Source organism: Lampris incognitus, chromosome 14 (genome assembly GCF_029633865.1).
Source record: "Lampris incognitus isolate fLamInc1 chromosome 14, fLamInc1.hap2, whole genome shotgun sequence".
Taxonomy (NCBI): domain Eukaryota; kingdom Metazoa; phylum Chordata; class Actinopteri; order Lampriformes; family Lampridae; genus Lampris; species Lampris incognitus.
This window is the reverse complement of record NC_079224.1, coordinates 35,154,251-35,180,045: the sequence shown is the minus strand read 5'-3', so window position 1 is coordinate 35,180,045 and position 25,795 is coordinate 35,154,251. Positions and strand designations below refer to the sequence as shown.

General features: G+C 45.0%; 1 protein-coding gene across 1 annotated transcript in view; it reads left to right on the top strand.

The window, feature by feature from the left end:
• The window catches only part of LOC130124412 (cadherin-24), a 136,986-nt gene that overhangs the window by 60,680 nt on the left and 50,511 nt on the right, over nt 1–25,795 (top strand). Inside the window, exon 5 of the mRNA XM_056293868.1 lies at nt 23,979–24,160. Coding sequence (XP_056149843.1) covers nt 23,979–24,160 — 182 coding nt within the window. The remainder of the gene's footprint in view (nt 1–23,978; nt 24,161–25,795) is intronic.

The following is a 25,795-nucleotide window of genomic DNA, read 5'->3' as shown; positions in this document are numbered from 1 at the left end:
TCTCTCTCTCTCTCTCTCTCTCTCTCTCTCTCTCTCTCTCTCTCTCTCTCTCTCTCTCTCTCTCTCTCTCTCTCTGTCTTCTCTCTCTCTCTCTCTCTCTCTCTCTCTCTCTCTCTCTCTCTCTCTCTCTCTCTCTCTCTCTCTCTCTCTCTCTCTCTCTCTCTGTCTCTCTCTCTCTCTGTCTTTCTGTCCCTCTCTCTCTCTCTCTCTCTCTCTCTCTCTCTCTCTGTAGCACTTACTGCACCATTTGCTCTAAAGGCCTTGCATGCACATATGCACACACTCCCAGAAGTATGCATGCAAACACACACACACACACACACACACATATACCTGTTACACATGTAAGGGACATTGTATGTTTAGCTACCTCGGGGGCTCAAGAGAGCAGTGAGCTGTGAAAAAGCTCCTTGGAAATTGGTCCCCTGCCTCAGAGTCAGTGGTGGCATACATGCAAGACAGAGCTTTGCTCGGGCAGATTCCTCTGAAGGCTTTCATGCTGTATGGGTATGAATGCTTAAGCAAGCACAATAACCTCACTTAGTTTACGTGTGCATTTGTGTGTGTACATGCATGACTGTGTACATGTCTGTGCATCTGAATGCCTTTGTGTGTGTGTGTGTGTGTGTGTGTGCGTGTGCTCAGTAGTTCTTGGGTTTGTGATTTTGGAGGTAGTAGGTTCGGTTAGCATCTTCGTGGAGAATGATTCTCTTTGTTTCTGTGTGTTTTTTATGCTTTTCAGCCTCTTGCACCTTTATACAGACACACACGCAAGCATGCACGCATGCACACACAAACACACACACACACACGCAAACATAAATGAAACTATACACTCATACTACAGCCAAATCAAATTGGCAGTTCCTGTGAGAAATACCAGAGCAGCACTTCCTTAGATGAGCTTTTCTCTCACAATCCCGTGCAGCCAAAAGAGCCCATGGGGAGAGATTCATCGCCCAGTAATCTCCCCACAACACTGGAATTCCAATAAACCTACATGCACGCAATCCAGCCAATGGAAGCCTAAGAGAGCCTCAAATTTTCCACACTGAGAATTTCCATTTGCGGAACTTCCCCCGCTATCTTAAGAGGTGGGGAAAAAAAGCAGCAAATTTGAAACTTCATTAAACCCCAAAACGGGGCCATTTTAGTTCACGTTATTTTTCTTTTCCCCAGTGTGTAACCTTTGGTGGTAGTGGAAAAGCACCGCGGATGGTTGAATCCATCAAGATTGGCCAGCGATACTCTGGTCCCTTGCTCTTAGAGAGCATAGAGTGTCGACGGATGGAGACACCGAGGAAGGAGAGTATCTCCGTGTTTTTTTTTTTGCACTCTTTTTCATCCGACCTGGCAGTGTGCCCCCTCACGCAGAATAATAGGAGTTAAAGCCATTTCCTTTTGTGCCGAGCCATCAGCGAGCCACAGAGAGCTGAGGAGGAGGAAGTGATTTCCATGTTAATGGGAACCTTCACAGCGGGGTCTCTCCTTCCTCCTCCTCTACCTCCTTCCCTCTCGTCTCTCTTTGTCTCTCCATCCTTCACCCCATCCCTCCTGTTTTCTTTTTCTTGGTTTTCTTACCGCCTCTGGTGTTCTCCATCTTCTCTCTTTCACACTCAGTTCATCTGCTCTTCCTTTCTCTCATAAATTACCTTTCAATTCTCAACTATTGCTGCCTGTCTCTCTCTCTCTCTCTCTCTCTCCTCTCTCTCTCTCTCTCTCTCTCTCTCTCTCTCTCTCTCTCTCTTTCTGTATGACAAGCTTCTTGATGAATGGAGTTACTGGACTGTAAGGGCCATGTCCTCTGTCTTGGTATGGTAGGCCATAGCTGTTGCAGTCCCACATGGGGGGTGAGTCTTTGTGTGTGTGTGTGTGTGTGTGTGTTGTGTGTGTGTGTGTGTGTGTGTGTGTGTGTGTGTGTGTGTGTGTGTGTGTGCGCGTGCGTGCGTGCGTGTGTGTGTGATGTTTTCGTACCCACATCTTTCTCTGTAGGGATATGCCAAATCTAATTCCAGAGTTGTGCCCGTCAAAATGGGACTATGACAAATACGTGGACAAATAGTGAAGCGGAGAAATTCTTTGAGCGCTGAAAAAAAAATGAAAATATTTTTAATTCCCAAGTGATGACAATCTTCCATGCTTTCAACTCGACTAAACTTTGTACGGTCCACGTTAAGCCCTCGGAGATTTCAAACACAGCTTGCTGAGCATGTTCTTCTGAGGTCCGAACCATGTCCCACTGCCCCTGCCGCGCCCTCATCCCCCTCTTATCCCCACCGGCCCCTCAAAACACCACTGGGAAGTGGTCCAGGCACGTCATCTCCCTTCCAAAGAGCCGTGTACAATATAAGGTCTCTGTCAGTGAGATGGCACCGGGTAGACTGGGTGGTGGGGCTGAAAATCAAATTGCCTCCAACTCCTGCAGTCTCATCCCTAATGCAGAAAGGCTGGCAGGGCCAGACCTTACGCAGCTCCAAGGTTTACACTAGTCTTATAGTAAATCATTAATCTATCCCATCATATTGTCTAAACAAATGCTCAATCTTGCATCCATGTGAGTGGGTGTGTATCTGTGTGTGTGTGTGTGTGTGTGTGTGTGTGTGTGTGTGTGTGTGTGTGTGTGTGTGTGTGTGTGTGTGTGTGTGTGTGTGTGTGTGTGCATGACTAATTATACAGTGAACTTTGCAGAAAGGGAGGACTTTGCAGAAAGCCGCGGCGCCAAGGTGAGCCCAGCCGGCGTCGCGTTCTGTTTAAATAGGCTGCAGGTGAGCCAGGTGGCCAAGTTGTCATCAGTGATGAACAAACACAACCATTAGACTGCAGTGTTTCCCCCCAGAAATCTTCTATTGGCAGTCAGAGAAGGTTGAATCAGTTCATCTGGATGCAACGCTTATTAACGGAGACGTTTCATCACTCAACTAAGTGACATCTTCAGTCTAAACTGACTGCAGGTGTCCCCACCCTTATAAACAATACAGAACATTAGTGCCCAACGACCGAGACCAACGACCAGTTTCATTTGCAAATATGGGTGTGACCTTTAACTAGAGTGTCAAAGACCTTGTGTACTATTCACAGAGGATTAGGGATTGTTACAATCGCAGCATTGTAAGATAGCCACAGATGTATAATGACTGAAATCAACGACCAGTTTCGTGCGCAAATACGGATGTGACCATTAACTACAGTTTCGGCGGCCATGTGTACTATTCACAGAGGATTGGGGAATAGTTGCAATCACAGCATTGTAAGATGGTGACAGATGTACTCTTGAGCCCCCCCCCCCTTCCCAGTTCAGGGATGGTCGTTCTTTTAAAGAGAAAAACAAAAACAAATTAAGAACAGAATTATCATATCTTTTTTTCTCATGTCTGGACAGATAATTACTTTTAATCATTAACCCATGTATAACTTTGAGGAATTCAGAGTCCTTTGCACAATTCCATACCATTTCTTTTGTCGATCTGGATGTAAATATGGATGGTATCACCGGTCGAGTTTTCCACTCTTTCTCTTTCCAATTCTTTGACTCACGTCAACGTGGAAGCATGGGTCTTCTCTGGCTACTGGGATGATTGCTCTGCAGATGTAAAACAACAGGCTGTTTAACCCCCTCACCTTCCTGCTCCGGTGGTCCATATAGCCTGCTTCCATCTCCTGTGATGACGTTCCATCTCATTCGTCTTGTCTTCCATGACCATTGTTCTTCTCTGATGGTCACCACTGGTTTGTTTGACCGTTGTCATTTCTGTTTTCATGTCTTGGACATCTTTAAAAAGAAACACTGATGACCCCTTCAAAGCCTCAATGGTATCAGCATTTTTTTTATCAGTGTTGTGAGACTGTTTTATTTTTTAAGCCATAGGACACCCTATATTATCTTGCAACTCAGAGAGTGGGGTCTAGCATATGAGTGCATGTCTTATGCTTTCACAACTTCAATGATGCCCTCGGTTGAATCTTCATTTTTTGAGGTTAATGCAAGCGTCTTGTTTGTCTTTTTACATTGGTCTCTTGGTCGTTTATCTGCCATCGTTGGGGTCTCTATAACAACTGTGTTAATGTCTGGGTGGAGCTCAAACTACTTTGTGACCGTTGATTTTGGCAGCGAAATTATGCTCAGATGTCCAAAATTGGGTCCAGGGTTGTTACTTCACCAAAAGATGACAAGGTGAGTCGTTACCAGCTGTTTGCTCTTACCAAATTCCACTTTTAAGGTGAGAAAATCATTTTTTTTATCCGTTAGCCACGCATTTCTCCAACTGCCTGGCCCCCCCGATTTTGCCTGGTTTGCTTCCTTTGCACTGTTTTGTCATTATACGTAGGCTACTGTTGAACTTTCCACAGCCATCTGTTACACAAACCATACGAGTAGTCAGTTTCAATGTGGTAAGTATGAAAATAGGAGTTGTCTTGTCCTGCGATGAGTCTACTTTCAACTTGTCTGATCTTTCAGCTGTGTCAATGTAAAGCAGTCTTTACGGAAACAAACGGAGATGAAACGTCAGGTTCTGGGAGTAAACGTGCCTTCATAGTACCCACAGGGGGTACGACCCTTAATGTACTGACCGTACGAGGTAGACCTACTACGAGCTTCGAGATCGTGAAGCAGTGGTAAATGCCTCCGTAGAAGCTGTGAGTCAGTCTGATTTTAACTTAGTTTTTAAGAAAATTGTTTTATTCCTGAATTCCTGTTGAAAGTATTAGACCACCCACAATCCTAAGGCGAGTTCCACCAATCAGAATCATTGCAGTTGCCATGGTGATGCAAACTGCTCTGAAGTTGCACGGTTGGAAGCTGGAACGTGGTCATGAGTTATGCCGTCTACATCAGCTCGCAGCGTGCTCCACTGTGTTTTCTTGTTCAGATGTGACGTGCTCTATTAGGGAGGAGGAGAGAGCGAATCATGAAACACAATATATTCTAGATAGCTTCAGAGAGAGGATGTACACGATCGCAAAAGTTGGTTGAAACATCGGTGAAAGATAGAGGAAAGGGACTTGATGGTGTCGTTCGCAATACTTTATGGGATGAGTAGTTCATTCCCTCTTAAAACACAAAGTACACAGTCCTGTATCTTTTATTTTTTGCATGGAATCAGTTGTTATGAGGCCATGATCCATCTTGTAGCTGGTTGGATCAGTTCAAGGCTTAAAAGTCTTTCTACAGTGACCTTCTGATATGTCTATGGGGGAAATGAATGGGACATTTACTTCCAGAAGCCCGGCTGCTGATAAAGTCGGTAGTCACATTTCAGCCCGATACTGAATTTGAACCACGTTGTGTTGTAAACTCTGTGTTATAGGACGTCCACCGAGTTCCAACAGTGCTGCAACCGCAGACCTGTAATAAACTCTGGGTTGATAACACGGTGATAGAGTGCCTGCTAAGTTTCAAGACAACGGATGTTTCCAGGCAGCCATATTTGTATTCCTTAAAAATTTAATTGCATCTGGGGTTTCTGCTGTGTTGTCAGCATGACTAGATGTGCAGGATGCTGTTGCAAGACTGCATTTAAAAAAAGGTTGTGGTGAAACTATACACAGGTGATAGCGACATCGGAAGAAATAGGATCATATGTTTACGGTTGTAATGTTATTTTTAACGTTAATAGTCGTGAACTGCATGTTTTGAGCTCTAATGGTATTAAGGGCACATGGCATTAAGCACTCATAACTTAAACAATATTATGGGTGGAATAAATGCTTAGCTAGCTGGAAACAAGTTGTTGGCAATGTCTGTCGACTTATGTGTCTGCTACTACAACAATATTGTAGGAAATATGAAGATGGCATCATGGTGGCTTCACCGATTCAACGTCATTGTCAATTCTGGGTTTGTTATGTGTCAGCAGCTGTAACTCCCCTGCATGTATTCATTATGAGACAACGTTGGATTTCGTGAACGAATAGTAGTGATAACCAGTCAGAAAGCTGCAAATTATTCTTTTGAAAAACCTGTTATTCTATGGTGCAATAAAAATGAGCTGTTGTCGCATTCATGTTTTCCTTTTCCCTGAAGACAAAAACATTAATTTTCACATTTCACTGTTGACAGTGGGGGGGTTAGCAGGTTTGTATTGACGATTAGTGGGCGGCTTAATGGTGATGGTAGGGGGACACGTTGGACTGTTTGTGTTTTGAAATGAGAAGTGGGCGAAGGGAGGTTGGCGAGACGGAGTAAAGAGGGAGGGTGAAAAAGAGAAAAGAAATGGGGTTTTTTCTAAGGACGGATAGGAGGAAGGAAGAAAAACAGAAGGCCCGTCCCGAGCGTAACCTCAGACAGTCGCTCGGAGGAGTAAACAGAAATTTATCAGCGTGCCAAACCAAGCAAAACCTCTATTTCTTTTTACCTTTCTCAGGACAAGAGGGAATGCAGAGGGAACTGACACCCAGATTTGTGATAATCAAAACATGTCTATTGCTGTTTTGTTCGAAGTTTCCCGCAGAAACAAATTTGTTTTCTTTGCTAGTATTTTATTGCTCTTCCACTGCCATTTTTAATTCATCACACCTGCAGGATTATTGTTTTCATTGCCTTGTTCCTATGTGGCTTAGTGAGTTGTAACTGCAGTGCTAGCAATTACGGGTTCAGTCCTCACCGGACTCATTTTGCCACAGTGCATGAAATCAGTGTACAGTGCTTTGCATAAAAACATGTGTTTAAACTCCAGGGTAGAGAAGGTGGGTTTCCAAATGTAACGTGGAACACTTTGCCTACTTAAAATTCCTTTATCTGTGTCAAATAAGAGGCCAGTTTATTCTAGTTTACACTACAAACTCATTTCCAGGTTGGTGGTGTTATGAACATTGTCTGCCACTAACACAGAACTGTTATTTCAAGATGGACATTATGATAATTCCCCCTTTACATTCAAACAGTCCTCTAAATATTCCTACAACGAATCTCTCATATGCTTGTTTACACATACAGACCTACCTAGTCCTCGAAACACCATAACGTTGTGTTTAATTTTGCGGACCAGCTGACATCACTCAATATTTGTTATATGCAATCGGTGTGATTCCCTATCTAGATAAATCCATCCATTATCCAAACCGCTTATCCTGCTGTCAGGGTCGCGGACACCCCAGACAGGCCGCCAAGCCATCACAGGGCGTGCCCACACACATCCGCACACACACACACACACACACACACACATTCACACCTAGGGACAATTAAGTACGGCCGGTTCACCTGACCTACATGTCTTTGGACTGTGGGAGGAAACCGGAGTACCCGCAGGAAACCCATGTAGACATGGGGAGAACATGCAAACTCCACACAGAGGACAACCCGAGACGACCCCCAAGGTTGGACTACCCCGGGGTTCGAACCCAGGACCTTCTTGCTGTGAGGCGACTGCGCTAACCACTGTGCCACCATGCCGCCCCATCTATGTAAATGCCTGCAGGAATTAGTTAAAGTTGAGGTTCGTGATTTCCACAATCAGTCCCTTCCTCTGGTAGTGAGAGCTACAAACAGGTGAAGCGGTCATTGTGGCTGGTGTGCCGTCAGCTCAGCAGTAAACAGTTCCCACCATTGTGAAAATGACATGCTCGGACCGAAGTTAACACAGGCAGTTGAATGTATTATAAACTACATCAATCTATGGGAGCACTGTTCCACTGTAATACTGACTGTGGAATTGGTAGATTAGCTGTCCAACAGAAGCATGGCCACATCATCATCATCATGTCTCAATCCTGTTTTCCATTTGAGTAGGAACGTGTTTGCCGCTGCACCAGTGTTCATTCTACCCGATGAAAATTTCAATTTCGGTGTATGGAGAGTGTCTCCAACCATAGTAAAAATTCCAGTTAGTATCATGTAGCCTAAATCCCTGGTCCAAACATGTGGAATAACTATCTATTAAAAGAGAAAAACCCCAGATATCAGCTTTAATTTAGATCTTGTTGAATTCCCTTTTCTTTTTCTGTTGTAGCCTCCACCTCCATTGCAACCCACCAAGACTCAGTCATAAAGTGATATTTCTGTCTCAAGACAAATAAGTCATTCAAATCAGCAAATCCCCATCCAGTTCCCAGCCTTCCTATAGACAAGGACCGCACCTTCTGTTAATTAAACCTGACCTCCGGAATGGCCTGATTTGCACCAGTACATTCTGGGAAAATTGAGTGTTTTATTCTCAAATAGGTTTTACTAATTTTGTCTTGCTCTGATGCTCGGTTGCGAATCGTAATAATGATTACAATGATAACCAAAACAGTTAGGTAATAGGCAATAATTTGTAATAATTGTTATTCCCTAATTAAGTTCCTCATCTTTAGAGCAAAATAGGAGCGAGAGAATGAAGTAAAATGGAAAGGAGGAAAAACTAATTAAAATGGAGGTGGCTAATGCCAGCGTGCTTTTATCCTTTTATTTTCTCGATCTGTTTTTTTTCTCTTTTTTTGTGCTCTGTATTAATATTTCATCTAAAGTTCAGTGCTTTCTGCTTCAATAGACGGTAAAATCACTGCTGGAAACATTGCTCTCAGTCACAGCTCTCTCTCTCTCTCTCTCTCTCTCTCTCTCTCTCTCTCTCTCGCTCTCTCTCGCTCTCCCTCTCTCTTTCATTCACTTTCCTCTCTCTCTCATATACACACATGTACACTTACACACACAAAAACACACACGCACACTCTCTCCCACTCCCTTGTTCTTGCTCCTCCTTTTCCCTCTCTCCTTCAAGCTCCTTCACTCTCAGCCCCCATGTCATATTTCTCCCATTTTCCTCCCTTGAGTTCACTCTGGCTGTACTTTCTCTCAACCCTTTTCTTTCTCTTTCTCTCCTCTTACAGTGTCTCAGATAGGTGGAGATGAATGTCACCGGGGTCTTACTGTTCTCTTTTTAGGCACATCAGTCATTCATTGGGCCCAGCCAGCAAGCCAGTCTGTCTGCCTGTCTGTCTGCTTGTCCGTGTATAGGTCCATTAGTCACCCAGCGGGCCAGTCAGCATAAGGCTTTTTAGCCACTTGACATCCGCAGAGACCGGAGCTGGTGCTCACATTCACTTGCTAACCTTGCAATCAGAAGTCATTTGAAATGAATGAGAATTATATGAAAGCAAGAGCATAGCCGTGAAGCCACTGCCAAAGTCTCATTTTCACAGCCTCCGTGAGCCTGCAAAATTACAACTGCAGTGTACTGAAAAGAAAAAGGGACTCACAAGAGTCATAGATGGAAAGAAAGAACAGGCGTTGCACGATTTTGCAGTGAACAGAATGATACAAGATTAATGTCTTCTTACATTTGTAATTGGAAGTAGGTCTAGTATTAACTGCACATTTTGAATTGAGTAACAAGTGTTACATATTATTTACATCATATCCCAACTGTACATCTTACATTGACATTGTAAAAGACACCGATCAGACAGAACATTAAAACCACTGACAGGTAAGTGAATAACATTGATTATCTCGTTAGTTACAATGGCACCTGTCAAGGGGTGGGATATATTAGGCAGCAAGTTAACAGCCTTTGCTTGAAGTTGATGTGTTGGAAGCAGGAAAAATGGGCAAGTGTAAGGATCTGAGCGACTTTGACAAGGGCCAAATTGTGATGGCTGGACGACTGGGTCAGAGCATCTCCCAAACAGCAGGTCTTGTGGGGTGTTCCCAGTCTCTCCCCCAGTCATTACCTACAAAAGGCGGTCCAAGGAAGGACAACCAGTGAACTGTCAACAGGGTCATGGGTACCCAAGGCTCACTGATGCACATGGGGAGTGAAGGCTAGCCTATCCACTAGAAGAGCTACTGTAGCTCAAATTGCTAAAAAAAAAGTTCACGCTGACTATGATAAGACTGTTACAACTATTACTATGACTGTTACAAATTACAATTTGTAATTTGTGATATTGGGCTATACAAATAAAATTGACTTGATAGACAGGTGTCAGAAGACACAGTGCATCACAGCCTGCTGTGATGGGGCTGCGTTACTGTGTAGCCACAGACCAGTCAGAGTGCCCATGATGACCCCTGTTCACTGCCAAAAGTGCCTACAGTGGCAATGTGAGCATCAGATCTGGACCATTGAGCAATGGAAGAAGGTGGCCTGGTCCAGTGAGTCCTGTTTTCTTTTACATCATGTGGAGGGCCATATACATGTGCGCTGTATACCTGGGGAAGAGATGGCACCAGGATGCATTTTGGGAAGACGGCAAGCCGATGGAGGGAGTGTGATGCTCTAGGCAATGTTCTGCTGGGAAATCTTGGGTTCGGACATTCATGTGGATGTCAGTTTGACGCGTGCCACCTACCTAAACATTGTTTCAGACCAAGTACACCCTTTTATGGCAGCAGAATTCCCTGATGGCAGTGGCCTCTTTCAGCAGGATAATGCAGCCAGCCACACTGCAAAAATTGTTCAGGAATGGTTTGAGGAACATTTCAAAGAGTTTAAGGTGTTGCCTTGGCCTCCAAATTCCCCAGATCTCAATCCACTCAAGCATCTGTGCGAAGTGCTGGAAAAACAAGTTTGATACATGGAGGCCCCACCTAGCAACTTCCAGGATTTGAAGGATCTACTGCTAATGTTTTGATGCAAGATACCAGAGGACACCTTCAGAGGTCTTGTGGAGTCCATGCCTTGATGGGTCAGAGCTGTTTTGGTGGCACGGGGGGGGACCTACACCATATTAAGCAGTTGGTTTTAATGTTTTGGCTGATCGGTGTAGATGCTTTTGTGCCAGTTTAACAGAGCTAACAGTTAGCTCGTCGGAATCATATTTTCAGCCAGCCGACAACCCAGAAAAGCAAACTGACATCAGAAACACTTAAAAACGTTTATCTAAAGATTGATTTGTTTGAGCATGTCAAAGGTGATAGAGAGCATCTTACTTACATCTCTGTCGGTGGCATTTCTGGGAAATCCTACCTCAAATCAAACCTCATGGACAGTTCAAAGTGACAGAATACAGCAGAGAAGCTAATGGTACATTCACACACAGGCGTCGTCTCAATGATTGTGTAGCTGTCTGTAAAAATATGCTTTATAGCCTCCAGTTCACTGTTGTTGTTTTTTTAACAATACGTTAATATCACGGACCCAATTTCCCAGAATCCCCTGTTTTTTCTCCAAAATATGAGTTTGAGGAATATGAGGAAAGATCCAGAGAGTTCCACAAGTCCGAGTGAAGGTGCTGGCTTTCCACAGTTAAACTTAAACTTTGAGTTTGGCCTAAATATTATATAGCTGTCAAGAACTGTATGTTCAGATTATATGTTTTTTTTTTGTTTATTTGTTTGTTTTTTGCATTTTAGTCCGCTTTCAGTTACAGTCGATGTTGAAGCTGTGTTTTCTCCTTAACCAATGGCAACGTGGTCTTGGCTAACTAACATAGCTGTAGCTTAACAGTGTGAGCCTGGACTGTGAGTTGCCAAGGACTCTACTGACTTATTGTGTGGCTAAAGAAAAAAAGGATGAGACAAAAGCAGATAACAAGTGAAGCCACAGTAGCCTGGAAGTCAACAGCTCCCTCACAAGCTTGCCTGGACGACTGTTCTACAGCCCGGCCTGACCGTTTCGGCACGCCATTTTACATCTACAACACGAGGTTGCGTGAGTACTCGGCTTTGATGGCGCAACCAGATGTTTTCATCGAACTGTTCAAGGAAAGCGACATCAGATGGTAAAAGCCGCCTGGGCAAACTACTTGGTTACTGACATTGTTTCATTGACTATCTTTGGATTATACTACATGTGCACCAATGCAGCAGCTGGGCCCCATGTGATTAGCTCTTTATCCCAAGCGCTTAGTTCGGTTCATTTGGTACCATTCATCTCACTGGGACTGTTATAACCAGATTAATATTAATTAAGATTAAAACTATTAATCCTCATGGGATAATTCATCCTCTGCATTTAACCCATCCCAGCTGTGTAGGTAGGGAGCAGTGGGCAGCTGCCATGCAGTGCCCGGGGACCAACTCCTGCTCTTCTGTCCATGCCTCGGTCAGGGGCACAGACTGGAGTACTAACCTAACATGAATGTCCTGATGGTGGGAGGAAACTGGAGCACCTGGAGGAGACCTGCGCAGGCATGGAGAGAACACACAAGCTCCACACTGAAAGGACCTGGGACGGCCTGAAGTTTGAACCCAGGACTTTCTTGCTGTGAGGCAATATTGCTAACCACTTGACCCACCGTGCTGCCCATTGGTGGTATCTGTGTTAAGTGCTTTATAAAGTGTGTTAAGCACAGTGTAGGTGTCACAGTACAGCCATTTAGGTAACAGAGGAGCCCTAGGCTCAAGTTCTAGAAGTGACCAATGGGAATACCACACAGGCACAGGTTTATTGTAGATAATGAAACAAAAGGAAAGTTTTGAGCTGGTCTCCAGTAGCATTTTAAGAGGGTTGTAAAATGGGTTGTAAAATGTGCAGTCCTGGAGGTGTGGTCTCTCCGCTCTGCTCTCCAGCATCGATCCTTCACTCTAAACTGGCAGATGAGAATACCAATGCAAAACTCAGAGACAGGGAGGTTACATTAACATTTAGTTTAATAGTCAAGGGCAGGCAGGGGTCAGTACACAAGAAATCAGTCCGACAGGTGACCAAATAGACAAGGGGCAGGCAGTCAGGCAAAACAAGTTCAAAGCTCAAGTTCTGCTTTCGAGGGTTTTCAGTCCGAATAAGCGAACAGATCCGACAAGGGGCATATAAGAAACAAGGTCCAGGAAACAGGCAGAAGATTTCAAACATGGGTAGACTGGTAGAACGAGAGTAAATGAATCACTGGATAGCTTGGCTGAATACACAAGACAATCTGGCAAATGAACAGGGGAGGACATGTGCTGGAGCTAATCAGGGAATGGGGAACAGGTGTGGGATACACAGGGTTGACTGATGACAAAACCAGGGTCAGGAACTGACATGACAAGACAGTTGAGTACGTAACAATAAAACAGGGAAAACAACAGGAAATGATGACGGGTGAGGACTTCAAAATAAAACAACAGACAAGGATTGAGGTTATGATGAGTTGACTGAACTGGGAGAATGACTGGGGCTATGGGAGACAATGACTGAAGTTATGAGCTGAGGCTGTGGGAGACTAACTGCCAAAAATAACTGAACTAACCTAGGAGACAGTAAAATGACTGACTGGACTGAACTGAAAGACACGTGAAAGTGGACATTGCGTAACTATTGGGGAAACCGATTTAAATGATAGTTGGCTATTGTTAACTGCCATTGATATATTGATTGATTGGTATATTGGTGTATCCATTATTTCAGTCCAAAGGGTTTTGAATTTAAAAATTGGTTGAAGTGATACCTTGCATTGAATTTTCTAAGGCTTCACGTTAAACAGAGTTAAACAAGACTAAACCTGGTGTAATTATTTGCTACTTAATTTGTATATTTACCATTTACCTTAAGGCAGCTCAGAGATACCTGCTAATTTATTGTATTCTGATTTCGGTGGGAGAAATTTTACAGGGATGACTATAACTTGTGGAAGGAGTATATTTTCTGTTCTTTATTCTGCAAAGTCATTCTCAACTCAATTTAAGATTTAAGGAAAGATTTACAATAATTTCTTTCATGTTTTATGTCTGCATACATTGTTGGAGAGTATTTCATTTAAGGTCAGACCAACTTTCTACAAGCGAAAGAATAACAGGGGAAATACATAGTATACTAAAAAATTGTAGGTGTAGTATTTCCACAGTGGACGCACTGTGCTACTTAATTCATTCACATTTTACTTATTGATTTCTTGTTATTAGTAGATACATAAAATATTTATCTTTTCTAACTCTAATAAGTTCCTAAATTTAGTGGTAGACAAGAAGTCCAGCCAACTCACCAACAACAGCTGGGAACCCAGAGTTCTGTTTTGTTTAATAGATGAGTGTGAATCAAGTACTTTATAGCACCAGGAAAAAAGGGGTTACACTTGGAGATGTGCTGCTCCACAATATTGGGCACTTGATGGGCGTGCCCATGAAATAAAATAAGCTGTACATGACAAATGATTGCCAAGGGCACTCAACTCCCATGCAAATACTGCACCTGCACCTGATTGGATGAACGCCGTCTCGCTGAGCTGTCCTTGACCGACCATGGCCACCATCTTTGAACGCCTTACATTGTTTTGAAGTCTAGCAAAGCATCAATGCCTCTAAATTATATATTGTTGAGCTATAGTCTACTTTGCAACACTGACACAAAGCAGCACTTGTGGAAACTCAATGCAATGCTGCTGAACATGCACAGAGATGATGCCCATGTGTGAATGAAATATAAATGGGGATGGACCAACGTGTTAAAACTGGAGATTCAGGCCTGCTTTAACTGCACTGATTGGAGTGTTTTCGAAGCTGCTTCTACAGACTTGGACAAACTTACTGACACTGTGACATTTTACATCATCTTCTGTGAGGACATGCACTTGCCGACCAAAACTTTCTGGACCTTCAATAACAATAAGCCCTGGCTCACAGCAAAACTCAGGCAGCTTCGTTAGGCCAAGGAGGAGGCCTACAGGAGTGGAGACAGGATCCTGTACCACCAAGCCAGGAACACACTGACAAAAGAGATCAGAGTAGCCAAAAGGAGCTACACTGAAAAGCTGAAAAACAAGTATTCAGCTCACGATCCTGTCTGTATGGAGAGGCCTGCAGGACATCACCTACGAGAGAAAACCCTCCCCCCACTCTGCAGAGAACCTTCAACTCGCTGACTTGAATGTGTTTTACTGCAGGTTTGATCAGCCCACTTTCACACCCCTCACCCATTCCAACTCACCTTACACAAACAAATGCACCCCCTGCCACCCCGCTGACTCCCTATCAGCACTGACACTCTGTGAAGAGGATGTTTGTATGCTCTTCCAGACACAGAAGATCAGGAAGGTACCAGGCCCAGAGAGTGTGTCACCCTCCTGTCTGAAAGTCTGCGCAGACTAGCTGGCCCCCCATCTTCACATGGATCTTCAATAGATCACTGGAGCTGTGTGAAGTCCCCTCCTGCTTCAAGTGCTCCATTTTCATCCCGGTCCCCAAGAAATCCTCCATCACTTGACTGAACGACTACAGGCCCATCACCCTGACATCTGTGGTCATGAAGTCATTGAAGAGACTGGTGTTTACCCACCTGAAGGACATAACAGGCCTCCTACTGGACCCCTGCAGTTTGCCTACTGGGGAAACAGGTCAGTGGATGATTCAGTCAACATGGGACTGCACTATATCCTGCAACACCTCGACTCCCCGGGGACATATGCAAGGATGCTGTTCGTGGACTTCAGCTTGGCATTCAACACCATCATCCCAGAAGTCCTACTTACCAAACTCACCCAGTTCAGTGTGCCCGCCTCCACCTGTCAGTGGATCGCAAACTTCCTGACAGATAGGAAGCAGCAGGTGGGGCTAGAGGAAATCACATCCAGCACCCAGACAGTCAGTACTGGCGCCCCTCAGGGATGTGTGCTCTCCCCACTGCTCTTCTTCCTCTACACCAGTGACTGCACCTCATGAGACCCATCTGTTCAACTCCTGAAATTTGCAGACGACACAACAGTCATTGGCCATACCCAAGACGGAGATGAGTCTACATACAGAAGGTAGGTCAAACAGCTGGCCCTGTGGTATGGATACAACAACCTGGAGCTGAACATGCTCAAAACTGTGGAGATGAGGGTGTCCACATAGCGTAGCGGTCTATTCCATTGCCTGCCAACACAGGGATCCCAGTTTTAATCCCGCCGTTGCCTCCGACTTGGTTGGCGTCCCTACAGACACAATTGGCTGTGTCTGCGGATGGGAAGCTGGATGTGGATATGTGTCCTGGTCGCTGCATTAGTGCCTCCTCTGGTCAGTCAGGGCGCCTGTTTGGGAGGGAGAGGGAACTGGGGGAATAGCGTGATCCTCCCACATGCTACATCCCCTGGCAAAACTCCTCACTGTCAGGTGAAAAGAAGCGGCTGGCGACTCCACATGTATTGGAGGAGGCATGTGGTAGTGTGCAGCCCTCCCTGGATTGGCAGAGTGGGTGGCGTAGCGACCGGGAAGGCTTGGAAGAGTAGGGTAATTGGCCGAATACAACTGGGGAGAAAAAGGGGAAAAAAAACTGGAGATGACAGTGGACTTCAGGAGGAGCCCCCCCCTCCCACCCCCCCCCCCCCCCCACACACACACACACACACCATACTCATCAGCACTGTGTTGGCTGTGGAGTCCTTCCAGTTTCTAGGTTCTACAATCTCCCAGGACCTGAAGTGGGAGTCCCACATCAACACAATCATCAAAAATGCCCAGCAGAGAATGTACTTCCTGCGCCAGCTCAGGAAATACAACCTGCTTCAGTAGCTGCTGTTCCAGTTTTACACTGCAGTTATCGAGTCTGTTCTCTGCACTTCCATCCCTGTCAGTTTTGGATCGGCCACCAAACAGGACAGGAACAGACTACAACGGACAGTCAGGTCTGCAGAAAAGATTATTGGTGCAGACCTGCCCACCATCCAAGACCTGTACCCCTCCACAAAGTCAGGAAATGGGCAGGGAAACTCATTGCAGACCCCTCACACTCTGGACGCAACCTGTTCCAACTTCTCCCCTCTGGTAGACTCTACAGAACACTGTACACCAAAACCACCAGACACAGGAACAGTTTCTTTCCCGTCGCTGTTGCACTTATGAACAGTTAACTCACTGTGGCATTGTGCATAACCCTGGAACACTATAATAACCACTGTACCTAAAAATCATATATATTTATTTCAGTCTAAAATTCAAATGTGCAATACATTTCACTCACTACTGTATATCTGAACAGGTTATATACTGTACATTAAAAATCCATCTACTATATGTGTATAAAAATACATGCATCATGTATCAAAAAGACAGGCATGTTAGGGTTAATACTCCTACCCCTGACCAAGGCAATAGGAAAAGAGAACTGGAGTTGGTCCCCGGGCGCTGCGCCACAGCTGCCCGCTGCTCCTATACAATAGGATGGGTTAAATGCAGAAGACAAATTACATTGTAACCAAACAACTAGACGAAAATAAAGCGGCTTTCTTTCGTCTTTTAAAGTAATGTCTTTTTTTACCATTTAATATTTATCTCAGCATTCCTTGCACTCTTCACTTCTTTGCACTATTTGTATCCTGTTTACAGTTCACAGAAATGGTTTGCTGTGTTATTATTCTGTGTAAGTACACTGAGAGCCACTACACCGGAGTCACATTCCTTGTATGTGCAGACATACTTGGCCAATAAAGACGATTCTGATTCTGAAAAGAGGATGGTTCTGGGGGTGCAGAAAAAATCGTATTTTTGCCGGTGTTCTCACAGTACAGCTAAACCTCAGTTTGTGAGTGAGTGAGTTACAAGCCAGGTTCATGAGCTGCTTTGCATGTAAAAGCACCAGTGCAAGACTGATGGAAGCAGGTGTGCTGGCGATGGACGAGTGTTTCTTGACTGTCTAGTGCCGTTTAAACATGCGGGTGCAAACAGCAGGTGAAGGCAGGGACATGTTAGACATGTACATGCTGAAGTCCACTGACCCCTTCTGCCATGGAGTCCATTAAGAAATAGAGCTTGCACCGTGTCATTATTGACCCCATTTGCAGTAACACCGAGGTGTAAGGTGTCACAAGCTCAGTCGCGCCGCGAGCACTTGGCGTTTAACTCTTTCCTGGCTGTAGAAGACCGTGATTTGAAGTCAGCAAATCAAATCTTCAATTCCGTTTTCCACCCCTCCTTCAATTGTCCTTTTCTCTCTCCCCCTCTCTCTCTTTTACTTTTTTTGTGCAATAGTGCTCTTGATGCTTTAATTACTTTCTTCCACTCCCCCCCCTTCAATTTTTCCTTCCGTCCTTCTATCTCTCTGGCCTTTTTCCCTTAAGCCCGCTTGAGTGTAAGTGCCTGTGTGATGGACTCTTGCTAAATGGATGCAGATTTTATTCAGGCTATTTTCAAACCAGTGCATGTGCTTTAGCCAGCTAGACACTTTTTTAATGACTCCCCTAACTGGATGCATTTCACAGCTCTTAGAAACACTACGCTTCCACCGCAGATAAGATGCGGTGGAGTTGCATTCCTTTTATTTTTTTTTTCCCATTCACTCCATCGCTATTCAGCCCCTTTTTCTGTCGAAGTGCCATTACAGTGAAGGCCCAGGTCCGCCCTCCTCTTCAAAAAAGCGGTAGCCCACTGCTTGTTTATCTTTTTTTTCTGGAGGGGTGGTGGGTTGCCCACCACACCGCTGCCACTCTCCTCTCTCTCTTTGTCCCGTTTCCTCTTTCCGTCCCGTTTTTCATCTTTCATTTTGCATTTGGGTTTCCTTTTAAAGTCACCACCACTCAGTTTTTCAGTTCTCTTTCCGCGTCGCTCCGCTCACTGCTTCCTCTCTCTGTCATGTCTCCGTCCATCTGCTATTCTTACTCCCAGCAAAGTGATGTTCCCTGTAATGCCCAGCCAAGTGTAGCGCTGGAGCTCATCCCATGAACCTCGGCGTTGGGACACTAGTGTATATGTCTGGGTTTTACAACCAGGATCCCAGGTTGTAAAACATCGGAATTATCCGTTAACATCAACTGCTTCTCACCTTGCCACATTTCCATTTTTTCTTTCTTTTTTGAAGTGCTGGAGTACAGCGCAGGGTGGCTTTCGATCTTCTCTCCCTGGCACAATTACGACGTGCCTGGTGGGGTGCACCTGCACCGGTAAGACATGGACCATTGAACTCGCGCACCCACACTGTTTCATCAAAGCCTCTTCTTAATGGCTTTTACCCGTGTGAACAAAGACTGAGGACAGGACTCCCCCATTTCCAGTGATTATGTCAGGGCCCTCAGCTCCCCGTGACTCCCTCCGTGTGCCAAATGGGCCAAGATTTCTCTGTATGTCACTCACCTCCTCACTGTCTTTTTCACCTTCCGCTGACTTGCTCTCCATTCGCTGCCTCTGGTCCATCACAGGTGGAAACGATGTATGATTTGTCTTGTTGCCAGCTCCTCTGCTGCGTGAGCAGCAAGCTGATAATGACTAGGCGTACTTTACTGGCACCGCACCCCCGCCATTCCCCCTGCAAGCACCCTCCCTCTGCTGTGTGTGACAAGTTGTGTGTGTGTGAAAAAAAGTGTGAGTGTGACAAATATGTGTGTGTGTGTGTGTGTGTGTGTGTGTGTGTGTGTGTGTGTGTGTGTGTGTGTGTGTGTGTGTGTGTGTGTGTGTGTGTGTGAGTGCGTGCGCACAATGGCTGGTTTGGCGTGTGACAGTAGCAGTACATTTCAGATATAATTCTCTCTGAGAGCCGGTGTCATAGACAGTTCTCCGGATGCAGACGGGTACATTATTCCCCCTCGAAAGTACATTCAAGCACAACAATAGATGATGTGGTCCCGAATCACTCTCCCACTTGTAAATAACTTTGGTAATTGTCTGTCTCATTAGTAAAAGGTCTGTTTATGTTCAAGTTGTCTAAGCATCCTTCTGGTGCCTTGCCTGTCCCAGATGGTAGGCTGGTAGTCATGCTGCATAAACTGGCATTTAGCAATGATGCATTGGCACATGCTGCCCCTTCTTCAGTGGGCAGGCCCCTGCGAGTCCACGTGGGCGTGAGCATACTCAGCAGCGTGTCTGTCCAGCCTCAGGGAATAGATGCATGTGTTTGTTGTGTACAATGGTTTAACTATCAGGTTGGGGATACGGTAATTTGACGTTAAAACTGTTTTGCCATGTTTTATGATTGTTAATTACTCATTTTACATCCGCTGAGATGCTTTGGGGGAGGCGAGGCCTGTGTTAAAATGACCTTAAATACCAGTTCCTGGGAGACGTTCGGATAGCGTAGTGGTCTATTCCGTTGCCTACCAACACAGCGATTGCCAGTTCGAATCCCCGTGTTACCTCCGGCTTGGTCTGGTGTCCCTACAGACACAATCGGCCATGTCTGCGGGTGGGAAGACGGATGTGGGTATGTGTCCTGGTCACTGCACTAGCGCCTCCTCTGGTCGGTCGGGGCGCCTGTTGGGGGGGAGGGGGAACTGGGGACAATAGCGTGATCCACAAAGGCAGTAAAATAATAATAAAAGCCAATTAGAGCTGCAGTAAAAATAAAAATAAATAAATAATATGGAACATCAGTGAAATGGAGTTTGTTTAGTGAAAGTCTTGCATTCATTGTCATCTGCCAACTGCATTGTGGACTGTACACTTCTGTGGTATGAACATATTTCATCATATCATTATTATTGTTTTACGCCAAGAGGTATTTACTGATATGCTCGCGTATTAAATGCCCGCACATACACCATAAAGCAAACACAACGAGTGTTGTATCGATCATATTTCTTTATGGGTGCTGGGAAAACGAGAACACTGCGGTTATTAATTTCTCTTTTCACTGATATTATCCTTCTGCAACGCGCAACCCACCTACGCCAATACTCAACACGGCGTCTTCGTGCTGTTTGAAGGGGGTTTGAAATGCAATCGCAAGGCAACGTGTACGCTTTTGGATCCCTGTGTTTTTTTTTTTGGCTTTGAAACTCTGTCAAGTAGCCTGCAGTAAGGCACAGCCAAACATCTCCAGGCCGTTGAGAACCTCGCATTGTTCTCGTTCTGCAGGAGCGTAGCCTGATGGTTCAGTACAGACGGCAGGGGTGACTTACCAAACAAGTCAGTCGGATCAAAGATTGGGAATTGCATAGTTGGGATTTGCTCTGTGTCGTATTAACTTCACTTTGTTAGCTAAAAACAGATCAGTGTCCATGTTTTCTTCATTAAGGACTTACCTGTGATGGACTGGCGGCCTGTCTGCCGCCCAGTGACTGCTGGGATAGGCTCCAGCATCCCACGACCCTGCGTAGGACAAGCAGTTTGGATGATGGATGGATGGATGGACTTATCTCTACTTGTACTTAAACTTATCAAAGTACTTGTACTTCATTACCACCCATAAGTACATCTTTCAAGTATCTTTACTTCTCCAAAATGTAGCAATATCCTGAAGTAACTACAAACATGTGAATGATGTACTTAGAAAAAAAGAGAAGTACTTATCTGTACTTACTTTACTACATTAAAATTAGGACGGTTTAGTACAGATTCCTGGAAGATACTTAGGGGCAGGAACTTTTTTTTACTACTTTTATTAATCCGCACGGGGCAATTCTTTTCCTGCATTTAACCCATCCTAGCTGTGTAGCTAGGAGCAGTGGGCAGCTGCCATGCAGCACCCGGGGACCAGCTCCAGTTCTTCTTGCCATGCCTCGGTCAGGGCCACTGACAGGAGTACTAACTCTAACATGCATGTCTTTCTGATGGTTGAGGAAACTGGAGCACCTGCAGAAAACCCACCGCAGACACGGGGAGAACATGCAAACTCCACACAGGGGACGACCTGGGATGACCCCCAAGGTTGGACAACCACGGGGTTCAAACCCAGGACCTTCTTGCTGTGAGGTGACAATACTAACCATTGGGCCACCGTGATTAGCGTACTTGTACTTATATGTACTTGTGCTTGTATGTATCAGTATTTGTACCTCCTTACTGTCCTTAAGTACATCTTTCAAGTATCTGTACTTACTTCTCCGAAATTTGATAATATAGCGAACTAACTACAGATGCTTGAAAGATGTACTTAAAGACAGGAACGAAGAACTTCATTCCTGTCTTTAAGTACATCTTTCAAGCACCTCTACAAGTACATCTACAAGTGACAAAGTACCTGTACTTTGTCCTTTATCACCTTTCCCCCCGGTGGGCTGAGGAGGTCTTCCCTAACAGGCGTGTTGATAAAATGTCCTCCCTCTGAACAGTCGGGGGCGATTTCTTTCTCTGAGCCGCTTGATATTTACCGGCGTAGATATCGTCTCGCTGAAGTGCTGGCTATCTCCTATCCTGCCAACTCACTACTTTTTTTATGCTGTTTTCTCTCTGAGATTTCCTTGTCTATCTGATTGGCCAAGCTAAAGGAAGTTGTAGATAGCGGTTCTATTAAATGGGCTTGTCTCCTCTGGGCATGTAAGCCGAATGAAGATCTTTTACTTTCCTCCCTCCGCTTCTATCAAGGCGCTCACCCTTACAATCCTCCCTCACTCACTCTTGTCAGTGGAGTTGGTGGTCCGTGTATGTTGGACCGCACAACACGAAATGAGATGGATTGTGTGTGTGTGTGTGTGTGTATGTGTGTGTTTGCGTGTTTGTGTTTATTTGTATAATACTCCACATGCATATTTTTCCCCCTTTACTCTCCCCAGTTGAATCCGACCAATTACCCCACTCTTCCGAGCCGTCCCGGTCGCTGCTCCACCCCCACTGCCGATCTGGGGAGGGCTGCAGACTACCACATGCCTCCTCCAATACATGTGGAGTCGCCAGCCACTTATTTTCACCTGACAGTGAGGAGTTTCACAAGGGAAAGGTAGCGCATGGGAGGATCACGCGCTACACCCGATCCCCGAACAGGTGCCCAACCGACCAGAGGAGGCGCTAGTGCAGCGACCAGGACACATTCTCGCATCCGTCTTCCCACCCGCAGACATGGCCAACTGTGTCTGTAGGGACGCCCGACCAAGCCAGAGGTAACACGGGGATTCGAACCGGCGATCTCCGTGTTGCTAGGCAACGGAATAGACCGCCACGCCACCCGGACCGCCACGCCACCCGGACAACCTGTATACATGCATATTTGCACTGTCATGTGTCCTTGTTAGTCTCCTGTGTCTGCGTGCGTGTTTTTGTGCGTAAACCAAATCAGATAACGGCGCCAGGCGAGTCCCGAGAGAAACACGTATCCCTGTATTAGAAACGACACGCAAACACCAGAAAAGTACCCATGATGTTCTGCTTTAATGGCCATAAGCAATTAAGTTAAAAAGCACTCCTTTAATGATTTTTTTTTTAACACGACAGGCGAAACATACATGAAAGACTGGTGTTATCTCTCCCCGCTAACATGTGTGGTTATGGATGAGTCAGAGGGGGAAAGTGGTTGTTCACTTTGTGCCAAACGCTCGGCTCACTTCATCAAACCACCAGTGCCGTGTGGGAGACGGGGCTGTCAGACAGCTGTAATCTTTCCTTTTACTTTATCTCGCCTGTTTTCCTTCTCTCCTCTCCTTTTCATCCCGGCTTCTTTATTTGTTTGTTTGTGTGTTTGTTTGTTTGTTTGTTTTACAGTGTGGAAATGGTGTACCTAGGTTTTAATGGTATCTCAGTGCAGAGCATTCAAAGTCACAGTCCCTCTTATCTTCCCCCCACAACACTTGTGTTGAATTTGATGGCGCCTTATCTGAGCGCAGTACGCAGTATTGTACGTACTGGCACAGCGCAGGGCAGGAACATGAAAACAGCTTGAAAGGCAAATTGAATGTTGAACTGGCAAATGAACTGTAGCAATGAATGACATAATTAAAGCCACGTTCTTAATCTCAGCTGCTCTCTCTCTCTCTCTCTCTCTCTCTCTCTCTCGCACACACACACACACACACACTATCTCTCACTCTGTCATTCTCTCACACATACCCACACACTCACTCTCTCTTGCTTTCACACAGAAACACACTTTCTCACTCTCTCTCTGTCTCTCTCTTTCTCTCCCTCTTTCGCGCTCTCTCTTGCTCTGTCTCTCTGGCTTTAAGTCAACATTGGATTCTGAAATGGAAGATGAACTCTTTTTTGGATGTGTTAATGTAGAGGAGTGACTTTTTTAACACTGTGAAAAAGACCAGCCATTGTTTCTTGTTGAATAAAGATCTGTTTTAAATTCTCAAAATTCTCTCTCATCTCAATTTCAATTCGTTTTGCTTTATTTGTACGACACAATTGACATTTGTTTTATCAAGGCATTCAGAAATGCATTTATTTGAAACAAAAACATGAAAAATAAAGCCAGCTTAATCAAACTGACTTTAAGAATCTCTCTCTCTCTCTCTCTCTCTCTCTCTCTCTCTCTCTCTCTCTCTCTCTCTCTCTCTCTCCCTCTACCTCCCTCTTCCAGGTATGTGGTCGTTCTCTGTGTCGGAGCTGGCCATCCCTGGGGCGGAGGTGGGCCGTATCTCGGCAACTGATGCCGACCTAGGCGAAAATGCCAAGCTGGAATATACCATCCTGGAGGGCGAGACAGGGGACACCTTCAACATCACTGGGGTGAATCAAGAGGCAGTCATCACTCTCCACAAGGTGAGAGAAGGATGGAACATGGGCGGGAGAGACAAAGAGATAGACAGAAGTGCAGAAGAACTGATAAAGAGAGGGCGTACAGTGCCAGGGGAGGGAGTTGAGGAAAAAGGGTCATTTGGATGTCAGGAGAGATAGCAGGAGGGAGCACGCGGGGGCGGATGGAGGGAGGGGCAGAGCACTTTGTTGACAGTGTGGGAGGGATAGTGGGAAGGTAAGAGGGAGGAGAGTGCATGTGAGAGTCAGTCCAAAGGGATGAGAGGATGAAGGGCGGGACGGTGTACTGGAAACAGGAGAACTGATGATTGGGAGGAGAAAGGACAAGACGTGGAGAGGAGAAGCAAAGGAAGGAGAGGAGGGGAGATGAGAAGAGAAGATAGGGAATCCATCACTCAATCAAAGCTTTATTTATGGAGCACATTTTGTACATTACAGTGCAATGCAATGTGCAAATGGGCTTTAAAAATGTAATCAAAAATGTCTTTTATTAAAAATGCTGTATTTAATACCTTTTCATGCTGGTATTTTTGCAGCATCAGCCATTCGATGAATTAGCGTTCCGTTATTGTTCTTCTATCTGCTATTTTCTGTTGGTGCTGACAGGGTCCAGCATTCCCACCAAGTATTCAGATGCAATGGTGCACACACAGGAAATGTATTGTCTGCCACAAAAGGAAAAGGAGATGAAGAAGAGGGAGCTTGTGTGTCGAATTCAGAGGAACTAGCGATTAGACGCCAACGTACAAACCTAAACATTATCCAGTGCTTAATTAGGTTCTTCCTCCTCCAAAATAAAGTTGAAACCTCCATAAAATAAAGAAAATATAAAAGAACAAGGTAGCACAATGACATGACAGAACTGGTAATTGAGTAACAGTGAAATGGAAGGAAACAGAATGAAAGCTGAGCCGTGAAAAGAAGAGAAAAAAAAGGAGAGAGGAATGACAACACGTGAGACGAGAAGGTTTTCTATAAGATAGTTTTTGATCCTGTGTGAGTCACAGCATCAGTAATACCATGCATGGCTGCTGATTAAGTTCAATTACCCCAATTCACCTTGAAAAATATAGCGATACCTTCTGAACCTGTACAGTTCCCATATGATTCATCCTTCTGGCTTTGCGTTGAGATTTCATAACGGAATCATTGTGCCATTTCTAATGCGTCACCTTATTTAGCGCTCCTCTATTGAGACGGTATTCAGTGGGTTTTGGCAAATTAACTTCTAAGGATTGAATCATTTGCATGAAACAACCCCCTTTTTTATTCAATAATTTAATCTGTTCATGGTATTCAACTGAAATATCCACACAAATCCATCCTTAAGCTGTAGACATATGATGAGTGGCCTGAGTTGCAGTCGCCACTTGGTTGGGTAAAAGCAGCTAGCCAAGACAGCTAAACATTAGCTTGAAGAGCATAATAGCCTAAATTGGAGCGTATCTATGTCCTCTCAGCCCTATGTTCCCTCAACCCTATTTCATTGAACTGACCTAAATGTAATCTAACTTACCTTAACCTGACTTAACCTCAACCTCTACCTAACCCTAACCCAATGCTTACCTTAACCTAACCCTAACCGATAGCTAACCTATTCGATAGCTAACCCACAGAGATGAGGGAACATAGGGCTGAGGG